General features: G+C 39.0%; 1 protein-coding gene across 3 annotated transcripts in view; it reads left to right on the forward strand.

Moving 5' to 3' along the window:
* The window catches only part of CPT1A (carnitine palmitoyltransferase 1A), a 56,043-nt gene that overhangs the window by 15,830 nt on the left and 13,128 nt on the right, over nt 1-27,085 (forward strand). For 2 of the 3 annotated variants that reach the window (XM_087715892.1, XM_087715887.1), the window contains 8 exons: nt 1,362-1,463; nt 2,251-2,388; nt 6,077-6,154; nt 7,293-7,400; nt 9,315-9,402; nt 16,394-16,589; nt 23,878-24,066; nt 26,855-26,960. In XM_087715892.1, the coding sequence (XP_087572018.1) occupies nt 1,362-1,463; nt 2,251-2,388; nt 6,077-6,154; nt 7,293-7,400; nt 9,315-9,402; nt 16,394-16,589; nt 23,878-24,066; nt 26,855-26,960 (1,005 nt within the window). Of the gene's footprint in view, nt 1-1,361; nt 1,464-2,250; nt 2,389-6,076; nt 6,155-7,292; nt 7,401-9,314; nt 9,403-10,193; nt 10,279-16,393; nt 16,590-23,877; nt 24,067-26,854; nt 26,961-27,085 lie in introns of all 3 variants that reach the window. The other variant, XM_087715895.1, reaches the window with a different exon arrangement.

The following is a 27,085-nucleotide window of genomic DNA, read 5'->3' on the forward strand; positions in this document are numbered from 1 at the left end:
ATGGCAAGAAGTATAAGCACTTCATGAGCCAGAATTGAAAGTGCCATGACATATTTTTCAGATATTTGTATTTATGAATATTTTCTATATGAGTAGATATAAGCAAATAGAGTAAAAACTTCCCTACTGTGATAAAATGGAAAACTAAAACATCTTATCGGCAATCTAAAAATTATTTAACATTATTCAGAATCTTGGTGTGACCTGCAGGGGGATCTGCCTGTTGGGCATTTCCCTCTGCATGTATCAGACAGGAACTATACAAAGACCCACAAAGTCTACGGCTTTCTCTGGTGATTTTGGTGCTACTCTTCCTCTCCTTGTGACATGTCAGCCCATCGGCATAAACCAAAATGGCTGTGAATAGAAGACAACAAAAAGCAAAAAGATGGTAGCATGCCCACAGCACCTGAAATTGGTCAGGTCATCATGATTACAGCCACAGTAGTGCAGTTCACGCCTATAGAAGAACTTATAGTGGAAGTGGAAAATGGTACTTCAACATCAGATTAGAAAAATTCAAACTAAGCTGACTTTGCCTTTGGCTTGGGCATGAGAGGAAAGCTGTGTCAAGCTGATGTGTCCTTCAAGAACAATTAGTAAGGAATATTTGAGCCAATGGTAAAGGCCATAAATGTGTCCAAAGTAAATAGACTTAAAAAAATTTCAGGGAGAAGCAGAGCAATGTGAGAGTGGAAATTACCCACTTACAAAACTTTTCCCACTGAAAGAATGTCTGTACTCATTCCAATATACTGTCCTTCAGCAGTTGTACTACTAACATTTGTTGCCTGTGAAAAAAATTGGAAAGTCTTATTTATGTTGCACTGTCAGTGTGAATACTATGGACTTTTGCAGAATTAATGAAGTTTTCCTCCTGAAGCAGTAAAATCGGGGGCGGGGCGGGGTGGGGGGTAGAGAGAGAACAGAGAAATATTAGATGTAATTAAAGTTCAGGTAGAATTAGGAATTGCCAAGGGCAAAAATATTCTTATTAAAGAGGATAACAGTTTTAAAATTTAAAAACCATAGATTTATAAAATAACATTCATAATTTATTCTGACCATGATTTTCAGAAAAGGAAGGGCAAAGACACAATGGCTTATTTTTGAAATGTTATGTTTCTTCCAAGTTGAAGTACTGTATATAGAATCAGATTACAGTAAAAAGAACAATAAAACAATATATCAGCACAATATAAAACTATATCCTGAATGTTGTTTCATATTATGTTAATATATAATGCTCTTTCTATATTAAAAGAATGGTGAGAGGAAAAATAGTTTGCCAACACTCCTTCTAGTGAAGATACTTTTTTCATCTAGTCTGCAAAATGTTATTTTTCCTGTTTTATTTCCAGGCGCTTGTGAAACTTTTCTCTGGACGTAAACCAATGCTGTATAGTTTTCAGACCTCACTACCACGCCTTCCTGTTCCACCTGTAAAGGATACTGTAAATAGGGTAAGGTGAATATTTGAAACTTTTCTCCCTAGACATTTATATTGAGATGAAATGCAATTTTGATTTACTTCACCTAAAGACTTCTACCAGGGTGGGATGGGGGGGGGAACCTTCCCAATATGTTATTTTGTTAATTTCAGATACAAATAGAGTCGTAATTATTATTTGAGTTATTCACTGATCAGGTTTTTGCATTGTATTTATACTATTAAAGACCAGATATCCAAGTGTTCAAATGCCCAGATGTATGTTTGAGAGTGAGTGAATGAGAGAGTGATTCAGCTATCCAGAATATCTGTTATAAAATAATGCTCAAGATGTTTTGAAGATGATAGATGTATTTTTTCCTACTGAAAATGATCCAAATTGATTATCCATGGACTAAATGGTTATGACCTTGGGCAGTTAGAAAGAAGAAATCCAGTTCAAAAAACAGCTTAGCAGTCAATGTTGAAGGTCAAACTCAGTTCACATCTTCAGGTATTATGGCTAAGAGAAAGAAATCAATTACCATACTCCAGAATTGGAAAACTAACTTAAAATCAGTCACCATCTTAAGTTTTAAGCCACAATTGAAACTATCATTTTAAATTAACTGACTCCATATTATAGATTTCCATCTTGATATAATTGGGAATAATATAGATATGTGTTGCTGCTGCTGTATTGTGAAATTATTATTTAGAAGATTGCTGCTAGCTCTTGTTTGAACAGTGTAAGTGGAGAGATGTTCTTCAGATAGACCTTGCTTTATTGATCCCAACTCATTTCTTCTTAATGGTTTTAGTATTTAGAATCAGTGCGTCCACTTATGAACAATGAAGAATTTAAAAGAATGGAAGGTCTTGGCAAAGATTTTGCTGTAAATCTGGGACCAAAGCTACAGTGGTATCTGAAGTTAAAGTCTTGGTGGGCTACAAATTATGTAAGTAGTTAAAGCAAGTGCTTTCATGAAATCATACCATTTTAAGTTACACAAGTTTTCTTTGTTTTTAAATAATCTCACTTTTTAAATAATCCTATCATATTCAAAACATTGACTGATACTGTTATGCAATTTTCACTAGCTCTCTTCTTGTTACCAGAGTGTTGAAAACGGCTTAGGATGCCTAAATTAAACTTGCAAATTATTTGTTTTCTTGGTAGTTTATTTACATGATTGATAAACCAACTAACTCAGAGGGCTTAGGCCAGTGATGGCTAACCTTTTTCTAAAGGCGTGCCAAAATTGTGCCCCACCCACCTGCACATGCGTGTGCGACCGCCTGCGCACATGTGTGCATGAATTTTCAGCCTCCCCAGGCTCTGGAGGCTTTCCTGAAGCCGGGGGGGGGGGGACAAAAACTGCCTCCCCCGGACCCCTGGAGGCGCTCCGGAAGGCAGAAAAGGATAGTTTCCAAACTTCCGGTTGACTTGTTGGGCCTGTTTTTCACCCTCCTCAAGCTCCGGAGGCTTTTCTGAAGCCTGGGGAGGATGAAAAACTGCCTCCCCCAGCCTTCCGGAAGGCTGAAAATCAGCTGAGCTGAGGGCTGCCATGCCAGCAAATATGACTCCATGTGCCACCTATGAGTTTAGGCAGTATATAAAATCAAAACATAGCACAAGGAACACAACAATAAGAAATCACTCAATGTTTTCTAGAGAAATAAGGTGCTATTCTTAGTCAGGTGCTATTCTCTAGAAGGCCATAAAAATGGAAGTCATTAATGCCTTGATAGATAAGCTTGATAGGGAAGCATCAACCAAGGAAACCTGCCTCTCTTCCTCCTGTTATATATCCTGATAGGAGACCTTTAGCACTTCATATTAGTGAAGTTAATTATTTAGATTATCAATGTTAGCCTAATCGCTTTCGTTAACTTAAACTCTGAGCATGGAACCCTTAATCACAAAACTTTAAAACAAATTTGCAACATTTACTTTAATCCATCTCTGACTTCATTTCCTGGCTTGAAAGGTGCAGTTTTTATATGATTTCCTGAAACAACTTGATTTCTACATATTTTTGTTCTAAACAATTGCACTGAGGGGGAACACACACACCCCCAAATCATTAATCATAGTAGAAAAGACTGATTACCCCTCATACAATATGTAATTGAGAGTCAGTCTAATCTTTCAGGCCTTTGTGTTATTTTCTTTAGCAAGTATAACAACTTTTGATGAAGCTCATCTTCTACATGTTCATTCCCTATATTCTCTCTTTGGCTGCAATATTACTTGGAAGCCTTGCAAAAATAAATAAGCACCAGTTTCATATTATTCTGCAGTAAGCCCCCCCCCTCCCCCCAAAAAATACCCAACCCTCCAACAACCCATGACAGGAGCTTTTTCTTTTTTATTTAAACAATTTTTATTTGTTTTTTAAACAAACAAACATAAAAATAAAAAAACCATCTTCCTTACAAATTTTAGAAAGTGTATCAGTTGATTACAGTATTTCCATGCATCTCTTCCATAGTCTCCACCTGCTTTTCATATCAAATTGCATATTTTAAATTCACCTATATTCATGTATATCACAATTATTATATCTCAACCTTAATTTGACTATAATTGTTTTTATGTTATTTTATATATAATATTCAAAATCTAGAATAGAATTATATAATAACATTCCATTAAATCATCCTAAAATCATCCAATTGCAATACATCTTTATAACATATTCTAAATAAAGCTTTTAAACCTCCTCTCATAATCTCCATATATTGTTTATATAAAATTTCATATTATCAAACTAATATATCTATATGTATTGTTATCATTAATCATTCTTTAACTATAGCTATTGTCACTACATTTTATACATACTACTAATAAACTAAATTTAGCATAATTTTTATTATACATTTTCATTGCATCAACCTGTATCCTTCCAGCAATAGTACTGTCTTATATCTCTTGCCATTTGTAGCATTAATGTTCTAGTTACTTTCTTAATAAATCTTGTATAAACCTCCCTTGGCAACATGCTGTTCCTTTCGTATCTCACAAAAGCTTGAAACCCAACATCTGCTCTTTCCATCAGTTTCTCTTTGGTTATCACTAGTGCTTCTATAAATATTTCTCTCCTTATCTCCGTCAATTTTTCTCTCTTTTCTTCTGTGCTTTGAAGTCTGGGATAGAGTTCCAATCCATCCATCTCCCCTTTCCATTCTTGCCATTGCCAACCATGCTCACTTTGTTGTCAGAATCCACAGTTTTCTTATCTTTTTGCTTATTTTTTTCTTCCAACTTTTCAACTCTGTCCTCCACTTTCTTTATTTGGTAAACATCCTCAGTTTCTCCATCAGATTTTTCTGTTTTGTATTCCATATTCTCCAATCTCTTTCAATTCTCTCTGTCACAACTAATATATTTTGAATTTCAAACATAATCATTTGCAATGTTACAGTTTCTTTTTCCTGCTGGGCCATTCTTTCAATTTTGCAGATACTGCCACTATGGGGTTCAAGGCTATTTTAATAAACTTCAAACAGGTTCATTTATTATCTTTCAAGTCAAGATATTGTCTTCTCTCCAATAGCTAGTGATAGAACTTCAAAAAGTGACCTGTATAAACAACTTGTGCACGTCCTACTATCACTGTCAGTAAACAAGCTGAAAGAACCTTGAATCTCAAGTGATCAAAGAGAAAGAAGAAAAAACATATATCCAGCCTCTAAGTGGCAGTGTAACTGCTTTTCCTCCTGTTGTTACAACCCTCTTTATAGTCATTTTTATTTTCTTCTTTATATTCCAAGCTTAAGAAAGAAAAAAAAACTTAAATGGAGATCAAAAACAATCCAATCAATCAAATCAAGCATTATTTAAAAAAGGAGAATTTTAATCCATAGGTATAAGCAAAAGTGAAAAAAAGAAGAAGAAAGAATTAATCCATTCAGTTTAAAAAAATAGGTAGCCCCTGCAAAAGTTTCATCCGTGAAAAAAAAAGAAATTAGAAACTGGATAACACACTAAGTTCAATGCAGATCAGTCTTGCCGCCTACAGTCTTTTGTCTTCGATCTTAACTTAAATTTTTTTCTTGGGTAGTCTCTTCCTCTAATAATAAAATTTCCTTACCAATTCGACACTTTCTCTTTCCGCTTTCTTCCCATTTCGGAGCTGTCCCAACTTCAGCAGCTTCATTAGCTGCGTTTCTGTCGCCGGGAAAAAAGGCTATTCCTGGATCTTTCAGGGACTTTGCAGTGTCCCTGAGATCAGCAGGAGGTGCCCTTCTCAATCACCATCTCTGCGGGACGGTTTAGGTCCAAATGGACCGTCCAGCGGCAGGAATTCGACTGCGTTCTCGGACCACCAAGATTGCACGTCGTGCCATCGCAACATCAGCTCTCTTCTGACAGGAGCTTTTTCTAACAACTCTTGCCAAACATTAACCAAGACGGTGTTTTCTCTTTCCCACAGGAAAAAGAAGTAAGATTAGATGAGCTTTATTTAAGAACTGTTGGGTGGATATTGTTGCTTATGTAAACCAAAACAGGCTCCCAGAACAATCAAGATATCATAATTTGTGGCTTGTTTGAGAAGGTTGAACTAATTGTATCTGAATGCCTTTTGATATTCTCTTTGAGTTTCTAGATCAATGAACCAGATCATTTCTTTGTTGTAGGTTAGTGATTGGTGGGAAGAATACATTTATCTCAGAGGACGTGGGCCTATCATGGTAAACAGTAATTACTTTGCGATGGTGAGTGAACTATTCAAATTGGCTATTCGGGTGGAATAAGGTCATGACTAGTCCCCCAACTGACATGTACTTGCCTGGATAACAATTTGTGTCTATATAGTAACAACAGATGTCATTATTTCAATGTATCCCAACGCAAATCAATGATAACATCTTACTGAAAATCCTTTTTTAATCATCTTGGTCAGTCCTAGTAAAGGTATATACTTTAGGCTTAATTTCACTAGGTGTAGGTGCTAATATTGTTGTCCTATAACATCAAAATCTGGATCTAGATGGAGGTATAAAAATAATGGTATGTCAAGGGTGCAGGTGCTTTTCATTCATTCATGGCAGCTTATATGTTACGGCCATCATAACGTTTTTGATTTTGGTGTGAATTAGACAACAGGTGCTCCATTGGGTCATCATTTCAGAGGTATTTCCTTACCTAAACAGAGAAATAGAATGAGCAAGAGTTGGCAAAAAAAGCAGTTGGAGCAGGAACAATTTCCCCATTAATTTCCATTCCTTTCCCAGCAGGCAAGTAGGTGGCTGCTGCAGGGTGGGGGAGGAGAGGGAGGGATTGTGGCTGGGAAATTATCATGGAAAATTGAAAATGAAGATCACGTGACGGGTAGCATCCCAGCAGCCAGTAGTACTGAAGCAGTCACAACTTCCATTCCCCCGAGAGTCATGTGGCCTGGATTTTGAACACATTCTATAAGTTACCCTATTTGAGTATCTTGGTTCAAACATTGTTACTCTGTGATGTACCATTTCACCCAATTAAAGGTCATGACAACAAGTTTTAATAGTATATAGATTTCACAGTATGCTTTTGCTTCAAACACTCGGCTTTCAGAATTATCTTAGCCTTAGAAGTATATTCTCTACTTTTTAGATTATGATGATAAGAAAAGTTCCAAATAGTTTATTCTCTTTCCTTCCCATGTTTGGTATATTAGAGATATGACATTTAGATCATTATTCAAGTATGCTATTACAGGGAACTATAAGGGGAAAAAAACTTCCTGTATTTTCTGTGTACTTTTGTTTCTTTATTACTGCAACAATATTATTGCTTGTGGGTATCTAAAAAGTCCTCACGAACATAATACTTTAACATCTGTTCTTACCTCTTCTTGTCATCTTTCAGGATTTCCTGTATTTTACTCCCACTACTGTGCAGGCAGCTAGAGCTGGCAACGCCATCCATGCTATCTTGCTGTACAGAAGAAAACTGGATAGACAACAAATCCAGCCAGTATGTAAATTTTCCAATTTTTTCGAATCCCATAGATAAGAAGTATTATTTCTATTGACAGATTGCGAGAGAAAAATAAGACATTTGACTGTCAAATGTAAATATAATGTGTACACGACCTGATAAGATAAATGAAAAAAAGCAGGATGGTTGAGTAACAGAATTAGGGACCAAATTAAAATTAAGTATATGAGCAAGCCAGGAAGGGTGTTTTTTTTCCAGGCTCATGTAACAAGGCTATTTTTTCTTGACTTCCGATTCAGTGGGTATTTAATCCTATTCACATAATAGCAGTAAAGTTCCAATCTTCGAATTTAGGATAAAGAATTTTGGAGAGACTTTTGTGTATCCCGCAAAAAAGACTAGCATCTTTGTGTACCTGTATTGAATAGTCATCTACTTCAAGATCAGCAACTTGATGCTTACAGGCATCTTGATACCCATTGATTCAGTTTTATTTATTTATACCTCCATGGCGCACAGACACCAAAATAGTGCCAGGCCATGTGTTCTCAGAAGGCTTTGGAAGAATTAAGCCATTTAATATTTTTAACTTTCTTTGAAATTAAAATTGTATTATTTTAAAAAATACATTTGAAGGCCTTCAGTGTTATACACACAGACTATAATGCTAAGTTCCTAAATAAAATGATTCTGCAATACTAAAAATCCAGAGGTATGCATAGGAAATACCAAATAAAGTAGCATGCTGGCCTTTATCTTTTCTATAAAAGGTAGCTTCCTGCCGTTTTTTACTGATGAAGAATTGAGTATTGCTATAGAGACATGACTCTTCTATTGAACTTTCCTATTTTACCATTGTTTTCATGCTTGAAATTTAGGTGTTTATTTCTAAAGTCACAATGTGACTGTTTCAAGTGTATTTCACTGTTTGTTGTCATGAGCAGGTTTTTCAGACTTCTCAACTGTGGGGTAGGTAGAAACTTTGGTTGATCAATATATTTATAGGTATTGAATGAATACAACACACATATATTAACATGGAGTGCTATATAGAAATAAGTGTACAATTCAACTTCCATTTTAGCTATTCCTAAGTGTAATAATCATTATGAAGTATTTTTAAATCCAGGCTATTTTCTTATATATAATGTAACAACTTCCTCTAAATACAAGGTATCTTTGTTACCATAGGAAAAAGAACTCAAGTTCTTTTGGTTATAAGGCTGTAATTGTGCTAATGCTGCAAGTATAGGTTATATTTTGTGGCCAAGGCTCTGAAATATTTGGGAACTTGCAGCAATCATGTTGGCAGAAAGAAGACATAGATGAGGGCAATGATACACACTATGCTGTGTTCTGTGAAGGATTCCCCCCCCCCAAAAAAATATGGGTGTTTCTTCTATTTTTAAAATGGAAATTTGATAAATAAAAATGCTGAGAAGGAAGACCTCAAATATTCAATGCGTAGGATAGAATATGCAGAGAAAGAAAAAATGAAAGAAGGTTTGTATGCACACATACACACATAAAATAAGTTACATTTGTATGAGGCCCTTCAGTGATCTTTTCTAGCACTGTTGCTGGAGCTCTCAAATTTTGCATAATTACATAATACCTGAAAGAAAATACTTCAATACAACCTAAAAACTATCAGAAGAAAAGATACATTTTGAAAACTATACTTTTGAAAGATACTTCATCAACAGAAGGCATTTCCAGTGGAAAAATCACCTGGCAAAAACCCTCGGTTATTATTGTCAAGTTATAAACCACATAAAACTTGTTTTTTCAAATAGGAATGACCTTTTTTGGGTAATTACTCCAGGCCTGAAGAGCTCTGGGGATCCTCAGATCTTCTGGTAATCTCTGTAACCTTCACACATGATTTTTTTTTCTTCACAACCTAATTATTTCTGTAAAACACAATTGTAATGCTCATTTGCTGCATAGATTCTTCTGATGGGATCCACTGTTCCACTCTGCTCAGCTCAATGGGAGAGGATGTTTAACACCTCCCGTATTCCAGGAAATGAAACAGGTAAGAAGAACCAGATGACAACATGGAGCACCAGAGAATTCAATGTATAAAACAATGCCAGAATTCCCTCTTAACTCTATTCTGCTGATTACAAATCTTTATATTAACACCATGCAGAGCCTGCACATTTGCATTATTCTGATTCAAAGAGGGCAAGAGACCTTTGGGTCTAGCATGGTCACCTTAACTATATCTGCCTTCTGCTTCTTGAACAAGTTGTGCCTTTTCCACAGCTTACAGAACAGCCATGTGCCTCAGGATTTTTTGGCAGCAGGATGGTAACATGTAGTTACATCTTAACATCTTTTCCACTCAAATAGTGGTTTTCCTGAGCCCATGTGGCTTCAGCATTAGCCTGGAAAAAGTGTCATTTTGTTAACCAGCAGTCAACAAATACTGTAAAGAGTCCAGTGCTAGGTATAAAGATCCCTTGCCTGTTTTATATTCTGACGTTACATCCCTAACCTAAGGAAATGGAGTGAACTGCACACTTCAAACAATGTGGTAGCTGGTGAGTAAATCTGCAGCCAAATTAAAATAATTCACTGCCTAAAGAGAAAGATTTTAGCTTGCATTTCTACAAGTTTTGCTTGTAGAAAGAATTGCTATTGGGAAATGGCTTGCTAACTACTATGGAGATTTCATTTTGTATGATTATTAATACTTTTGTTTCCATTTCTTTAGGTCTTCTAATTTTCCACCACTTCTTTAATCTTCGTGACAGCTACACTTTCTCCTTAATTTGAAACCTTTGTTTGGGGGATATTTTCATTTTCCTTTTTTCCTTTCAGCTCATGATTTACAATACCGTCCCATTGTGCTCCTCTCAGTATGAACGTTTGTTCAACACTAGCCGTATACCAGGCATAGAGACAGGTACAGTGTTAGTCCTGTCAATATATTTGGCCCCTCTTTTACATTCTGTATATAGAAAATTACTGCAACGTATAATTGCCACATTTGCTAAAGCTGTGCGCTTTTTTCTTGCAGAAGTTACTATGCTTTTAATATAGTGCGATAAGAGATCCAGTTCTTAAAACTGTATGGGCCATTTCAGTTTGGGACATCTCAGTAAAAAGTGGATAATTAAAGAATGAATTAGGATGAGATGTCTTAGAAATCCCAATGTGCATTCCTTATACAGCTACTGAATCATTTTTTTAAAAATAGCAGTAGCTCTTAGACTTACAGAGTCAGCATATTGCCCCCAACAATCTGGGGCCTCATTTTACCCTCGGAAGGATGGAAGGCTGAGTCAACCTTGAGCCTGGTGAGATCTGGTCTGTCAAATTGCAGGTAGCCAGGAGTCAGCAGAAGTAGGCTGCAGTACTGCATTCTAACCACTTTTGCCACTTTTATGCCACTATAACTTCATTCAAAGTGGTATAACTATATAATAAAATTGAGTACAGCAAGAACCTTTAAAAAAGTAAAACTAACAAAGAACTATAAAAATTTTGAAAAAACTTTAAGCATTGAGTGAAAGGGTTCCAATGAACTTTGATCCTGCCCTTGAAAAAAGGAAGTGTTCTTGAAGGGAACATTTATTTCATTAAGAACACATTGTAATTTATGCTGTACTTTGTGCAAGCTGGTATATGGTCCAGCACTTCCTTCTGTGGGAAGAAATAAAATAAGCGATAGAAGAGAAAATATGTAGCTCAGGATTGAATTGTGGAATCCTTTGGCTATACAAACTAACTAAAGCCTTCCAAACCAACTTAGTAAACCAAAAGACCCAGAAGCCCAATAAAAATCCACAGGAGTCATCTTCAAATGCAGTTTTAAGGACTGGAAGAGCACAATCCATCCATGAACACCAAGTAAAATCAGAAAACACAATGGAAACTCTTTGATCTCACAACATAGGAACAGATTTAATTATAGTTTTAATTGGGCACCCTAGAACAAACTATATTTAAAAATGCTAGGAAATTCCTGGAAGCTTTGCGCACTCACAAATCACCCATCAATAGTACATAAAAAACCCATATTTATACACCATTCAAAAGAGACAATAAAAAACTACTGTATTTTTCAGAGTATGGCACACCTTTTTTTCTCAAAAAGGGCTGAAAATCTGGGTGTGTCTTATACATCGAATACATAATTTTTTTCCTCACAAAGCCCCGCCCCTTCAACAAAATGGCCATGCATACCCTTACGGAGGCTTTCAGAGAGCTCCTGGGGTCTGGGGAGGGCAGAAATGAGCAAAAAACAGACTGTGTTTTGTCCCTCCCCCCCCTCTTTTGGAAAGCTCTTCAAGTGATTGATGGGAATTACATTGATCAACTGCTGTGCCAGCAGAAACAAAGTCTTAGGTGCTGCAAATTGTCAGCAATTTCCTTCTCCAGCACATGGATAAATACACCTGGAAACATCTATCTATTCTCTATCCCTACCTACCTACCAATTATTTCTCTCTCTCTCTATTTCTCTCTATATATTCCTTTATTTACCTACCTAACTACACTTTCTCCCTACCTACATACTGTATTTCTCCCTCTCTATCCCTTTATCTACCTAACTGCTCTCTCTCTCCCTCCCTACCTGCCTACTGTATTTCTCTTTATCCCTCTATCTATCTACCTACCTACTTTTTTTTCTCAAGTTTCTAATATGTTTAATTTCACAATGCTTCTGGGTATACAATATTTTTTATTTTTTAAATTAAAAAAAATTTAATTTTTAATTTGAAACAGGTACAACATCTTTCTTTACAAGCTATAAAAAGCGTATCAGTCGATCACAAATAAACTTTGGTACATCTCCTCCACAGGCAACAAACATAACTCGGGCATTTTAACTCAGATATTCATACATATCACCATCATCATATATCCATTTTCATTTGACTGTAATTGCTATTTAAAGATATTAATAATAATAATATTCTTAAACAATACATACCCACACCAGTGGGAAAAGAAAACACACACACACACACACACACACACACACAAAAGAGAGCAAAAAAAGACAAAAAGAACAAAAGACAAGGCAGGGAATAAAAAAAAAGAGGGAAAAAAACCGAACACAGGTATATATCATCAAAAAAAAAAGTATATCAGCTGGTTACAACATGTTTTGGTGCATCTCTTCCATTATTTCATATTAATTCAAGTATCTTAACTCAAATGTTTACCATATTAACATCATTATACCTCCACTTTTAGTTGACTATAGTTGTTTAAACATCCTTCATCCTTAACTATGCCAAAGAATTAATCCATAGACACATGCTGACATTTCATTACTTGTTTGTAAAATCCTCTATTAACATCAAATCCTCATATCCTATTTTAGCTGAACATCCATAGTATTTAATACCAGAGATTCCATCTTCCATACAGTATAATTTATTATCATTCTCCCTTCTTTATATAGTTATATCATATATCATAACATTTTCCCCATATTAGTTAACATTTAACTGTATATATTTTATTTTATAATAGTAATAATTATTGTAATTAAAACCCTTTATATATAATCCAAAAATATTTCCAACCTTCCTTTCTCATATCCAATTATTATTTATCATATCAACTTCACATTATATACATTACTATCAATATCAATTATTATTCAGCTATATCTATTACAAATAAGAGTAATTAGATTTAGCTAGTTTTCAATTGTATTCTTCAATCTATCAGCCTATGTCTCTCCAATAGCAAAGTCCTCTTACCATTCTTAAAACAAGTTCCCCAGACGTTTTTATAGGCAAGTCCAAACAGAAATATCTTCGCACCTTTTTGCTTAGGATGCCTCCGATGTAATAATGTTGTCCTTGGTGTATTCCATTCAATTTGTCCTGAATTTTCAAAGGTGGTGTCAAAAATTCTGCAGATAATGTTTCATAAAGTACAGATTCTTTAATGATTCTCATTCTTTCTACGCTCTGTCTTTTGAAATAAATTTTCTGTATGGTTCCCCCTCCTCTTTCTGCCTCCGAAGTGAACCAGACGCCCGGCTTGTCAGCAGGTTGAAAAACTTCCTTTCTAACATTCTTCATTTGAATTTCAGGAGCATTCAAACATTCATTTTGCCTCTTTCCTTCATATTTTAGTGTTAAGGACAATAAATAATCTATTTTTTTTTAAGATTCTTTTTCAGATTTTTCATACGTATCAAACAACCTTTGAAAAGCAAAAAAAATCTTTTGAAATGAATCACTTGAAACAAGCACAAACGCCATGATACTTTTTTTTTTAATTTGCCTCTATAAAACCTTGGTGCGTCTTACACTCCGGTGCGTCTTATACTCTGAAAAATACGGTAAAAAAGAACCCCCCCCCCCAAAAAAAAATAGAACACAACCTCTCAGACACCAACACCAAGCTAATCAAGGATTAACATCAGGCAAACAATCAGAAAACAATACATTAAGAAACTACCAAGGAGAAAACCACACACGCAACAAAATTGGTAGGGCAAGTTGCTATGTGTAAATAGGGAGCAAACCCGACAATCGCTAATACTGATATTACCTAGTTGCGTAATGAAACATCTGCAAGCCCTTTAAGCACCAAGGATTCCACAAAAAATATTTAGGAATGAAGAGACATTGTCCAAAATATTTTAAAATGATGAAAATATATGACAACAATTAAGTAAATTCAACATATTTCTGTAATTAAATGTATTTCAATTGTATTACATTAATAATTTGAAAGTACTATTTAATGGAGAGGAGTTGGTTTTGATTCCCAATATTGTGCATTTACCATTGACAGCCACTACTGGAAAAACAAGGGACAGATTGGTTCAGTGGTTAAGACGCTGAGCTTGTGGATCAGAAAGGTCGGCAGTTCGAATCCCTAGCATCGCATAATGGAGTGAGCTCCCTGTACTTGTCACAGCTTCTGCCAACCTAACAGTTTGAAAGTATTTAAAAATGCAAGTAGAAAAAAAGAACCACCTTTGGTGGGAAGGTAACAGTGTTCTGTGTGCCTTTGGCGTTTAGTCTTGTTGGCCACATGACCACAGAGATGTCTTCGGACAGTGGGGCTCTTCGGCTTTGAAATGGAGATAAGCACTGCCCCCTAAAGTCGGGAATGACTAACACATATGTGCGAGGGGAACCTTTACCTTTACTGGAAAAAAACAACGGTAGTAGAGTTTTCTCACAAATTGCGAAGTTTTTAGAATCCTCTGATGCTTGATCCGCCGTTTTGCCTTATATATTATAACCAAAAGAGAATAAAATTCCTGTAGAGGTTATGTAGAATCTTTTTAATACACATCATCTCACACTGGGCTTAAATAAACATATGAAACCATATTTAAACAACTGGAATAAGTAAAAAATCTATTTTTCTGCACTTCCCTGATTTAACAAAAATATTTTTTTTTTGAAAATTATCTTCCACAAAAGATACAAGTAGAGGCATGCATGGTAACAGTTCAAATGGTTCATGTTATTTGAACTGTCTTGTAAAAATCCCATATAACACTTCATAATTGTGCCCATTTTTCCTACTCTTAAAATCACTTTTTTAATATTTTCTCAATCACTACTAATGTCTTCACTAACCTTTTTTCTTCAAAGCTTATTTTTTCTAAGTTTTTATTGGCATGTAATTCTTGATAATGAAAAAGAATAATCAAGTGCTGACCCTGAATTACAGATTATTGTGGCTTTATTTTAGAAAAATATGTAAGGGCATTGCTTTTACGTATGTGATAATTAAATTGCTAATTGTTTTAATGCATTTATTTTGAAAATGTTGATATCTGCAATATTTGTATGGAAATTATATAAAAGTTAATTTATGGCATTTATGTTTCTTGTTTATAAGATATAAGTTTGGTAAGATGCAGACATTTTTATTTTTTGTGATATTGAGCATATTTAAATCTTAGAAGAAGATTAAAACTAGCTTTTAGTTTGAAATGATCTAGAAGAATGAATGTTTGAATATTTTCCACGAGATTTAGAAAGAAACATCAAGACTTATTTTGCAGGGTTTAAAGATAGTCCTTGAGTTTCAACCATAATTGAGACTACAATTACGGTCATATGTTATGAGAGCATCACACCATATGACCAGATCCAATTTTACAATCTATTTTGCAGCAGTCATTAAGGGCATTTGCTGCTGTTAACCAAACTCATTGTTTGGTTTGGGGCATTTTTTGCTGGAAACTGGCATTTTAACACCCATTTCTGAAAAAAAAATGTCATAAATCACCATCATATAACTGCAGGGCAATGCCATAATGCAGGGCAGTTGGCAAGTGCCCAAAAAGAGGTGGGGAGGACAGATTAGAAATTAAGGTCATAAGTCCCATTTTGCAGTCCATTGTAACATCAAACAATCACTAAGCAATTGGTCGTAAGCTGAGGAAAAACAGAATAACAGAGTTGAAAGGGACCTTGGAGGTCTTCTAATCCAACCCCCTGCTTAGGCAGGAAACCCTACACCACTTTAGACACTTCAGGACTACATGTATATGTATATATATTTAAATTGCTTGTACATGTGACAATTTCAGTGGTTCAACTAAGCAACTCAACCTAAATATAAAAATTGCATCACTAGTTATGACAAGATATCTTTCAGTAACATGTTGCAGGCTGGAAATTTAGTCCCAGCACTTTCCCATGATCCACCTTTAGGAAAAGTAGCACATACAAAAGCCATTAAATTACATAATTGAGTGCATAGAAGATAATCTTGACTCTATTTAAAAAGAAACTGAAGTTTGTCTACTAATTTAAAAAATAAAATAAAAACTAAGCTGCTTTTTAATGAAAATTATAGCAAAAAGTAAATAATTCTTATTCAATTGAATGGAAGAGTTTCATTAATACCGGTAGTTGAGAGACAAGGTCACCTTATCAATGAGATGGGCAGCATATGAATTTAATGAAAAAATAAATAAATAAAAGAAATAGCTGTACTTGGTAGCTGAGGACTGCAATATGTAAATTCTTTTATTATTAAACCCTACAGTTATTTCAAATTTTGATTTTCAATTCTAGACACCATCCAACATTTGAAGGACAGCAAACATATTGCTGTATATCATAAGGGACGCTACTACAAAGTATGGTTGTACTATGATGGTAGACTCCTGAAACCCAGGGAGATTGAGCAGCAGGTGCAGTGGATCTTAAATGACAAATCTGAGCCTCAGCCAGGTGAAGAGAAGTTAGCAGCTCTTACTGCTGGAGACAGGTATGAAACTTGGTAATTGTGGGTTTCTTAATTTTTTTTAAATGTTTTTTTTTAATTTACCTGATCTCTTCTTTATTCTTCCTTGATTGATACGCTTATTGTAAATTGGATTAATTGTGGGATTTAGACCCTTCTTAGCAATGCACAGTATTGCTTTTTTAAAACTGAAAGTTTGACTGTATCTCTTACTTGTAAAGCTAAGAAATGGCTGAGTGTAGGCTTTGGTAGGTTTAATTATTTATTTCAATTATTTGGTGAGGAGGATACGGATACAACATACTGTATACACACTGGATTGGATCCAGACATACTAAACACAGTACACACAAAGTTAACATGTAAATAACCCACTATCTATTGAATGTTAGCAGTATTTCAGAATGAAAGACTATGATAAATGAGTTTGATACCAAGAGAAGGGGGATGCATTTCTTGGAGGATGGTCATGTCTATGTTACCGTCCAATACAAATTAGGAAACATATGGCTCTTGGATCTACTAAATGCTTCAACGTTGATTTGGCATCCAAATAATATTACTGATCTCTTGTCATTTGAGCCTGAAAAAGTCCATTTTTTTCATTGCCATGTATTTTGAGAGTCAGGAAAGTCTACATAGTAATCTGTCTGCAGCAGTTGCTAGTTCATTCTCCTGTGCGCTGCTTGGGGAATCCAAGCATGGGTTAACTTTGTCCATTAGCCTTGAGACTGAGTTATGCAAATTGCTGGTCACGCCTCCTCTGACTGGACTGGTTCAGTTTTTTTAACTCAGTCCAGCCTAAAGAGATGCAAATTATTCTCTCTGGGTTACTAGACAAATTCATCATTATTATTATTCAGCTTGGATTCCCTTCACCAGCTTGAGCTCCTTTCGTGGAGCGGTAAGTATCTCTACAAATAGGTTCGTTTTCTCTTCGTTTGAAGTGGCAATTGGATTTTAGCGTTCCCGGAGCCTTCGGGGCCAGGGAACCTCTTTATTGTAGGCGAGGGTGTGCCATTGTTCATTGTGGCCAGGTCGGTTCGCCGCCTTCATTTTGTCTTGCCGAGGGAGGCTAGAGATTGGTTCACCGCACCGCCCGCTCTAGCCGCTGTCCGTCACCTCCTCCTTCCCCTTGAGGTTGCCTGGTGAAGCCATATGGCTGGGCTCCCTGTATTACCTCAACCTCGAGAGCCTCTGGAAGCTGCGGCTGCGGTCGCTGGCAAGATACAAGGCAGGTTTTCTCCATTCTGGCAGCAGCCTTTGTACCTTGCCGATTTGAATCTCCCGCCCCCGCTGTTGGTTGCGGGGCCCATTTTGGAGCCCTTTTTGTGCCGACAAACAGTCTAGCTGGACATGGCTTCATTTTCCCACCCGCAGTGATGGAAAATCACCAGATTCATTGATCCACGGAGGTCGGTTCGCCACCATTCTACTGGAGCACGAGTTTGATCTCTCATGGCCTCCTGCTTCGATTGCAATCGGCATTTGGTATTTCAGTGAACGTGAACTTGAGCCCTTTCAACCTAGCTTACATGGCGGATCGTTTTATTACCGGGGGCAGCGCTGGGGCTTTCACCTCTCCTCAGTTGTCCTCGGATGCCACTGGGGCCTCATCTAGAGAGGGTAGGACCACCACCAGGGCCGCCAGCCACAGATCCCTTGCCACCTCAGCAGCTCCTGCCAGGGTCGCTAAGTGCACCAGTAAGACCAAGAACGGGTCTAGGGATCCCTTAGCCCCCAGGCCACCTTCCATCCTGCTGCCTGAAGGGCCTTCTACCTCCGGCCTAACTGGAATTCAAGGTTGGTCCCCAGACCCCCTCGCCCTCGGGATCTCACAACTGCAGGACCTGACTCAGGCCTTCAGGGCTCATCTGATCCTTCTGAGCCCAGCCCAGGCCCACCCCTCTCCCGTTCAGGGGCCTCAGCCACCTTTACTCCCATGGCTGCTGGCAGCAGACCGGAGGATACTTCAGAATTTGACTTCTCCCCTGGGGTCAGGGACATGATTGCCACTGCCATATCTAGGGGAGTGGATGCAGAATTGCAGCGTAGGAGTCAACGCTCTAGGAATTTGATTTCTGCCAGAGAGTTACCCACCTCGCAGGCTGATCCCTCTTCTCCCTTGCCTTCCATCTACAGTGAGGGGTCTGTTTTAGGGGAGGAAGATGAGATTTTGGATTTAGAGTTATCAGATGATGAAGATCTGATTCAGTATAAAGTTCCTTTTTCGGGCCTCTTCAGACCAGCCCTATTTAAATCTCTACTTTATAAAGCCAAGGCCACCTCCAATTTGGGGGGAGCAATCACCCAGGCCAGTACCGACATGGGCCTTGATCCCACGGAGCACTTGTTCACTGAATAAGTACAAGAACAAGAGGCTATTCCATCACCCAAATTGTTTCTGGAGGTAATCCAAAAAGAATGGCTCCAGCCCACCGCAGTCTTGCCCCCTAGTAATGGTGATAGAAAGCTTTATGCTTCCACTCCGGAATTGGACACCATTTTGCAGTTTCCCACTGTTGACCCGCCGATAGCGTCCTTGGCTTCCCTGGCCCTCATTCCATTTGAGATTTCGGAGGGATTGAAGGCTGAGGACCGCAAGGCAGACTCGTTATTCGCAAAATGCACCAGGTGGCTGCCTGGGCATTACGTGCCGCTACGGTGGCCTCGTTCTTCAATAGAACTTCTTTAGTTTGGTTAAGACAACTACAGGAGAGGTTAGGTCCAGAGGACTTGTGCCTTCATAAGGATGTAGTCAAACTAGTGGTGGCCTTAGAATTCTCTTCGGATGCCATGCTCAATGCGGCCAAGTTCACGTCCTGAGCTGTGGCTTCCAACATAGTGTCTTGTCGCCTGTTATGGCTACGCCATTGGCAGGGAGACGTACAATCCAAATGGCGCTTTGCCTCCACCCCCTTCAAGGGCAGTTCCCTATTCGGAGCAGCACTGGATCCTATACTGATTGAAATGAGGGACAAGCGAAAGGTACTTCCTTCGACTGCTAAGCGCACGGATCGAGGCAACAACCATATCCTCAAAGGCAGCCCTTTCGTATTGGGGAGACGGGGTACTCCTCCCTCCCCTACACCCCTCTATCTAATAGATCCTTTTCTCAGTCCCAGGACAGGTTTCAGGACAGAGCCAATACTAGGGACAGAGGTAGAAACCATCACCAACAGCAAGCCTAGGCCCGGCGGCCCTTTCGTAAGTACCGGTGACTTGCTAGAGGGTGGCCCTATTGGCGGACACTTAACCACCTTTGTCCACCAATGGGAAACCACAACCTCAGATGCCTGGGCTCTTCAGACCGTGAGGCTGGGCCTCACTCTGGAGTTCCTGGCCATTCCCCCAAGACGTTTCATCAAATGCCCGGTGCCCAGGTGCCAGGTAAAGCAGCGCCTGATGGACACGGAAATCCAGCATCTCATTTCCATCAGAGCAATTGAACAGGTTCCAAGGGGGCAGGAGGGTCTAGGTTTCTTTTCCATTCTATTCCCAAGACCTCAGGATGATGGCGGGCCATCCTAGACTTGAAACGGCTCAATTTCTACATAAAGTACCAAAAATTCAAAATGCAATCACTCAATAGTATTCTGGTGAGCATTCGCCAAGGCGATCTCCTGACCTCCATCGACATCAAGGAGGCCTACTTGCACGTTCCAATACATCCGGCCCATCGAAGGTTTCTGTGCTTCCACTTCACGGGGCATCATTTCCAGTACCGTGCCTTACCATTCGGCCCATCATCAGCCCCGTGGACCTTCACCAAACTGCTAGCGGTGGTCGCAGCCTCGCTGAGGTCGGTTGCCATAAGAGCCAATTGTTATCTCGACGACATCTTAATCTTATCGTCTTAGTGGAATCAGGCTTATTGCGACATAGCTGATGATCGATGCCCTACAGGATCACGGATTCGTGCTGAACTTTCCAAAGAGCCACCTGCACTCGACCAGGTTCCTGCTACATCTTGGGACAATTATCAACTTGGAGACTTATGTGGTCTCTCTCTCTTGAGGGAGAGACAGCAGAGCCTGCAATCTCTGGTGAGTCAAGTGCTCAAGCAGAGGTCACCTTCCCTTGCAGTATTGTCCCAACTTCTAGGGAAGATTATATCTTGCATAGATGCTGTTCCTTGGGCAAGGTTCCACGCACAACCACTGCAGTGGTATCTCTTCCCATTCCAAAGGGCTCACACCAGTCACTCTCAGGCCAGGGTTCGCTTACCGACCAAGGTGTCCCTGTCGCTCCGTTGGTGGATGTCATCCCGCATCCTCAAGGGATCCCTCTTCAAGGAACCGGAGTGGATTGTAGTTACAACGGATGTGAGCCAATTCGGGTGGGGGGCCCATGCCCTGGACCGAGTGGCGCAGGGTCAATTGGCTGAAGCTACGGGCTCTCTGCCTAGCCCTCTGATCCAACCATGTGTTAATACTCACCGACAACGTGGTCTCCAAGGTGCATATCAACCACCAAGGGGGCACGAGGTCCAAATCCCTGATGATGGAAGCAGAACGTCTGCACCACTGGGCGGAAAACTATCTATTGTCAGTCCAAGCAGAACACATTCGGGCACTGCGAACATCCAAGCAGACTGGTTGAGCAGGGCCACGGTGGATCAGGCAGAGTGGGGCTTGCACCCAGCCCTGTTCCGAGAACCTGTTCCGCCACTTAGGTTAACCCCAAGGTGGACCTGTTCGCTCAACCCGACACCTGCCGCGATTTTATACCAGGTACCAGGGGCGGAAGGCACCGACACCCTCCGCAGCCCTTGGTCGGAGGGCCTCCTTTATGCCTTTCTGCCAATTGTTCCGCTGGTCATCCAGAATATTCTGGCAGAACAGGCTGAGGTGCTGCTGGTCGCACCGATGCGGCCACGGCACCCCGATATGCGGACCTCGTCCATCTGTCCATCTCATGTCCATGGAGAATTCCGGACGGCCGGATATCCCTCTTGCAAAGAGCCCTTGTCCACCCGAATCCACAGCTGTTACAGTTAGCCATGTGGCACGTGAGCGGGCGATCCTGAATCAGCATTTCTCTGATAAGGTCATCTCCATGATCCAGGCCGCTCGCCGCTCGTCAACAACTCACATCTATGAGGCTACCTGGCGTGCCTTCTGCAGATGGTGTTGAGCAACAGGTGCGGACCCAACCGGGGCAACCATACCACAGGTACTGGACTTCCTACAGATGGGCATGGACAAAGGGCTAACACCTAACACCCCCCGCCGTCAAATTGCGGCTCTGTCTACAGTGATTGGCGGTGGGCGGGACCACCCCTATCTCGACACCCAGGGGTGTGGGCCTTCATGAAGGGAGCGGCGAACCTTAGTCCGCCTATGGTTCATCGCTACCCAACCTGGGACCTCTCCCTAGTACTCAATGCCCTTACGGCGGCTCCATTCGAACCTATTCAGACCATCTCCCTCAGGTTACTGACCCTTAAGACTATCTTTTTAGTAGCCATCACATCGGCCAGGCGTGTGTCCGAGTTGGCAGTGCTCTCCGTCCAGGATGACCTCTGTATTTTCCATCCGAGCAGGGTCATAGTACGTTTGGATTCAACCTTTCTTCCAAAAGTCAACTTGTGGTTCCACAGGTCACAAGAGATCACTCTCCCGGATTGCTGTCCATGGCCATCTCATCCCCGAGAACGGCATTGGCATCATGTCGACGTTCGTCGTCCACTTTGCCGCTATGTGCAATGCATAGCGTCGTTCAGAAGGACGGAGGCCCTGTTTGTGTCTTTCCAACCTGCCACCATGGGCCAAAAGGCATCATTGCATACCATCGGCCGCTGGTTGAAGGCGTGTATTGCCCTAGCCTACGACTGTCAGTCCTGACCGGTTCCCAGTTGCATCACTCCCCAGTCTACCAGGAGTTTGGCCACGACGGCGGGCTGGGCAACGCAAGCCTCGCTGGAGGACATCTGCAGGGCAGCGACCTGGTCATCGCCGTCACCCTTTATCCGTCACTACAAGGTGGACGTTTATGCCTCAGCTGAGGCATCCATTGGACGGCGCATGCTGCAAAGGGTAGCTTCTTCGGCTACAGCACCAGACCAGCCTTGCTCCCTCCCCTGAAGTCTATTGCTTTGGCATGTCCCATGCTTGGATTCCCCAAGCAGCGCACAGGAGAACGACCGTTGACTTACCTGAAAGGTCCTTCTATGTGCGCTGCGAGGGGAATCCAAACCCCTCGGCTTCGGCTGTTCTGGGCCTGGACTTCCTTTTTTTCCTATGACATTCTGACTTACCTTGACTTCTAGACTTATTTTGCTTCTCTCAAGTCGGCTGATCCTTCGTGCAAAACTGAACCAGTCCAGTCACAGGAGGCGTGACCAGCAATTTGCATAACTCAGTCTCAAGGCTAATGGACAAAGTTAACCCATGCTTGGATTCCCCTCGCAGCGCACATAGAAGGACTGTTCAGGTAAGTCAACGGTCGTTTAGTTCACTCTGTCATGTTATCCAGGGTGGACAATCCTGAATAGGATTCACATCTCACATGGTGAGATTTTCTGTATAAATGACTGCGGGATCCTACATCAAACTATAGATCACATCATGATGGGGTAAAAGCTGAGGGCATATTCCGGTCCAGTGGTCCAGTATCTGATTTTTTTAAAATATAAGCAATGCTGTGTGTTAATGGTTAGATGGCCTAGACATTAGTATTTGAACATAGATCTTTTTAACAGTATATTTTATTGTGTTTTACTAGTCTGGGTGAAATGTTAATGATGTGCCGTACACTAAATAAATAAATAGGGGATTGTGGAGACAAGATAAGGAAAGCCAGAGGATTATATGTAGCAAGCTCTTAATTTGCACAGATGCATTTAAACATTATGGTGAAATGCATGGTTAAAATTTGAAGCTTTATATAAATGTTTTGTTTGAGAATGCCATTGCTCTGCAACTTGTTTTTTTCTTCTTCTCATACATAGCATTGGTGAAATTTGCAGAAATTTTTGTTGTTTCTTTATTAGAGAGAGCCAGCTTGATGAAGTGGTTAAGGCACCAAACTAGAAATCAGGAGACTGTGAATTCTAGTCCTGCCTTAGGCAAGTCACTGTCTCTCAGCCCTGGGGAAAATGCAATGGTAAATCCCTTCTCTGAAAAACATTGCCAATAAAACTGCAGTCCAGGAATTGATACTAACCTGAAGATGTCTACCCACACACAGACACATGAATGCATACAGAGTTCATTAGACATTACTTTAAATCTGAGTATAAAATTACACCCTTTTTATAAGGATGATTCTTCAAGTGATTTGACACAATGTTTTTATATTTGTCTGACAGAATTCCTTGGGCTAAAGCTCGCCAAACGTATTTTGCAAAAGGAAAGAACAAGCAGTCATTGGATGCAATTGAAAAGGCTGCTTTCTTTGTTACTTTGGATGATACTGTTCAAGGTTACAGAGAAGAGGATCCAGTTAAATCAATGGATGCATATGCAAAGGCACTTCTACATGGCAAATGCTATGACAGGTATATTATGCTTGAGAAAGAGGTATTCTTCCATCTTTTTCATGTATATATAAATATTCCATTTTTAGTAGGTGAAAAGAAATATTCTGTCTGAAGGCATGGGTTTGACTATCATTGAAAATCAAAGAACAAATGGTACACTGTTTGGTTAAATGCTTACTGCTTTAATATCTTTTGGTTGTAGTGTTTTTCCGAATAATTAAACAATGGCCCCTTTTAGAAGTCAAGGTTAGCTCAGGATTCTGTTTCTTCATTTAAAGAAATATTATATTTGTATTTTTAATTAAAGAGTTGGCTTTGTCCACAAAAAGTATAGTTATAGACGATAATACGGTACATAGATACCTATCGCAATAACCTCTTTATGCAATGCACAGAAAAGAATTAAAAAATGGTAAGCAAAAGAAATATAACAGGAGAGGGGAGATAAAAGAAAAAGGAAATTAGCTCCATTAAATTTTGTGTACATCAACACCATTCACTGTATTTCTCTAAACTTGATGACTAGAGACATGAAAAAATAGTTTTGAAACTGCAACAACCCATTGTATTCTGAAGATTTTTCCCCACATCATTTTGGGTGAGCCATGGTTTGGTAGAAATGCAAATTAGAATAGTAATAGCTCTTAGACTTATATACCGCCCCTAGTGCTTCACACCCCTCTCTAAGCAGTTTAAAGTCAGCATATTACCTCCAATAATCTGGCTCCTCATTTTACTGACCTCAGAAGGATGGAAGGTTGAGTCGACCTTGAGCCAGTCAGTATCAAACTGCTGGCAATCAGCAGAGTTAGCCTGAAATACTTCATTGTAACCACTGTGCCACCATGACTGAATGTTTTGGGGATTCCAGTTTTTGGGCAAAACAGAATTCAGTAGGACAAATGAAGCAAGGCTGGTACATGTTATCCATTTCTTCTCCCAGCATAGCATCTCTCTCTAGTCCTCATCTCCTAATCCCTAGATTTAGTAAAGTCTTCCATTCCTCTCCTTAGCTACTAGTGATGTCCCAATGTGGCAGATTCTGCTGCCTCCAGCCTATAAAAGTAAACATGTACAGTATCCACATTCCCAACAAACATATCTCTAACTTCAACACAAGCATTCCTTTATGTTTATAGTAAGTATGTTAAATAAAAGTAGATGGCACATGTTTCTTTCATTCCCTGCTCAATACCAAATGCATCACTAAGCTTTGGGTCTGCTGCATATCTAAAGTGCAGCCAAAAATATGTCACTTTCAAGTTAACATATAAAATCCATCCAAATTGGATAAAGTTGTGATTCCTACATCTGGTATTTCCTTATCTTAAGTGTTATCTGTGAGATTTTCTAACATATTTGAAGCGGGCTTGTTAATTTATCTCTCAATTGTTCCATTATCTATAGTTTTCCACCATTGGGCAATTACTTTTTTTAGCTGCTAAGTTTAAGTAAAAGATAGATTCATTTGTTTTAAGGTTGATATCCAATCTGTATATATAAAAGCCAAATACCACTCATTCATCAAAAAATCTCCAGAACTGTAAAGCCTACAAACTTGAAATTCAGCACGTATGTTCCTCTTGGCTTCTAGGCACTCATTAAGAAAGGATTTTTCAAAATGACCATCAGATCATCAGTATTTCCTATACAGTACTATATTAACACGTGTTGATGCTAAGGAGTTAGATGTTCTACTCCCCCTCCTAACCTGACAGGAATTCTGTTCCAACTGCCAGTTGCCTTATATGGGTGTGACCAATGCATGATTCATCCGGCCAGCCTTATCACGTTTCGTACTGAAGCATGGGTATCCAGCTAGTCCAGTGAATAAGTGGAGTAACGTTATCTCTGGGTAGTTTTGATTTCTTTTTTCGATAATAATGCTAATCTCATCAGCATTATCAGCTTTAAGAGTTTTATGCCAAAAGAGTGGTCACATGGCCATCACAAAAGAAAGTCCCTTTTTTGTAACAACCTCTCTAACTTTTATAAGAACAATTAAGATTGATAGAGTATGTGCCAATTTGACTGGAATCAAGTATGAGTCCTATGCAATCTTCTACTGAAGGTTGAATCAAGAAATGGATCTTCTATTTTGCAATAGTAACAGCTAAATTTTTGAAATAGTTTCTTGTGGTTGTTCGAGATGGTTAAATATTTATGGTTAAATATTTATCCTTCTCCAAACTGGTATAAGAACAAATGCTGAAGCTCTAATATCTTTATTACTAATAAAGTTGATTTCAGAAAAATACATGATCACTTACTCATTTTTTTTACATTGTCCTTTATTGAGAGTTCCTTGTAGGATTTTTTTATTCTAAATGTTATATCTTCAGCAAAGTCTTCTTTAAGTCAAATTATAGTAATTGTCCTGTTCTCTATATATGTTATTAAAGCGTTGAGGAGAAGTATCCTATATCAAGGCTATATAGTTATTCTTCCAAATTTGGAGCATTGTTTTGACAAAGACATCGATCTTGTTTTTTTTTTTAAAAAATGTTTTGGGTGAAAGAACCATTGATTTATAAAATTGTTTTTAGTAATTGAAATAAGAGTTTCAATTTGAAACTGTTCTTTCAGTGTTTTGCTCCATTCTCTGTCCTTTCCTTAGTTTTCTTCAGCATTCCCATAATGCACGATTCTTTGCTGAATGTTTATTAGTCTATGTTTGTGGAGAATGAGGCATAGCATCTCCCTGCGGATATTTTTACCTAAAATCTTTTTGTCAAGTCTATAGATACATCCTCTTGCAGTTGATAAGTATGGTGATAAAACATATGGACATTATTGTTTTTCATAGGTGGTTTGACAAGTCGTTTAATCTCATAGTGTTCAGAAATGGCAAAATAGGCCTGAATACTGAACACTCTTGGGCAGATGCCCCAATTGTCGGACATCTTTGGGAGGTGAGCATTTCTATTACCATGAAATTGTTCATATTAATTAAATTTAATAATTTAAATAAAATGAACTCAAATTTAGCTTTTGCCTTGGTCGTGTTAACCCTGATTGAGTTCCAGCCCCACTAAGG

Source organism: Thamnophis sirtalis, unplaced genomic scaffold (genome assembly GCF_051295495.1).
Source record: "Thamnophis sirtalis isolate CommonGarterSnake01/CBP01778 unplaced genomic scaffold, rThaSir2_p1.2 scaffold_1, whole genome shotgun sequence".
Lineage (NCBI taxonomy): Eukaryota > Metazoa > Chordata > Lepidosauria > Squamata > Natricidae > Thamnophis > Thamnophis sirtalis.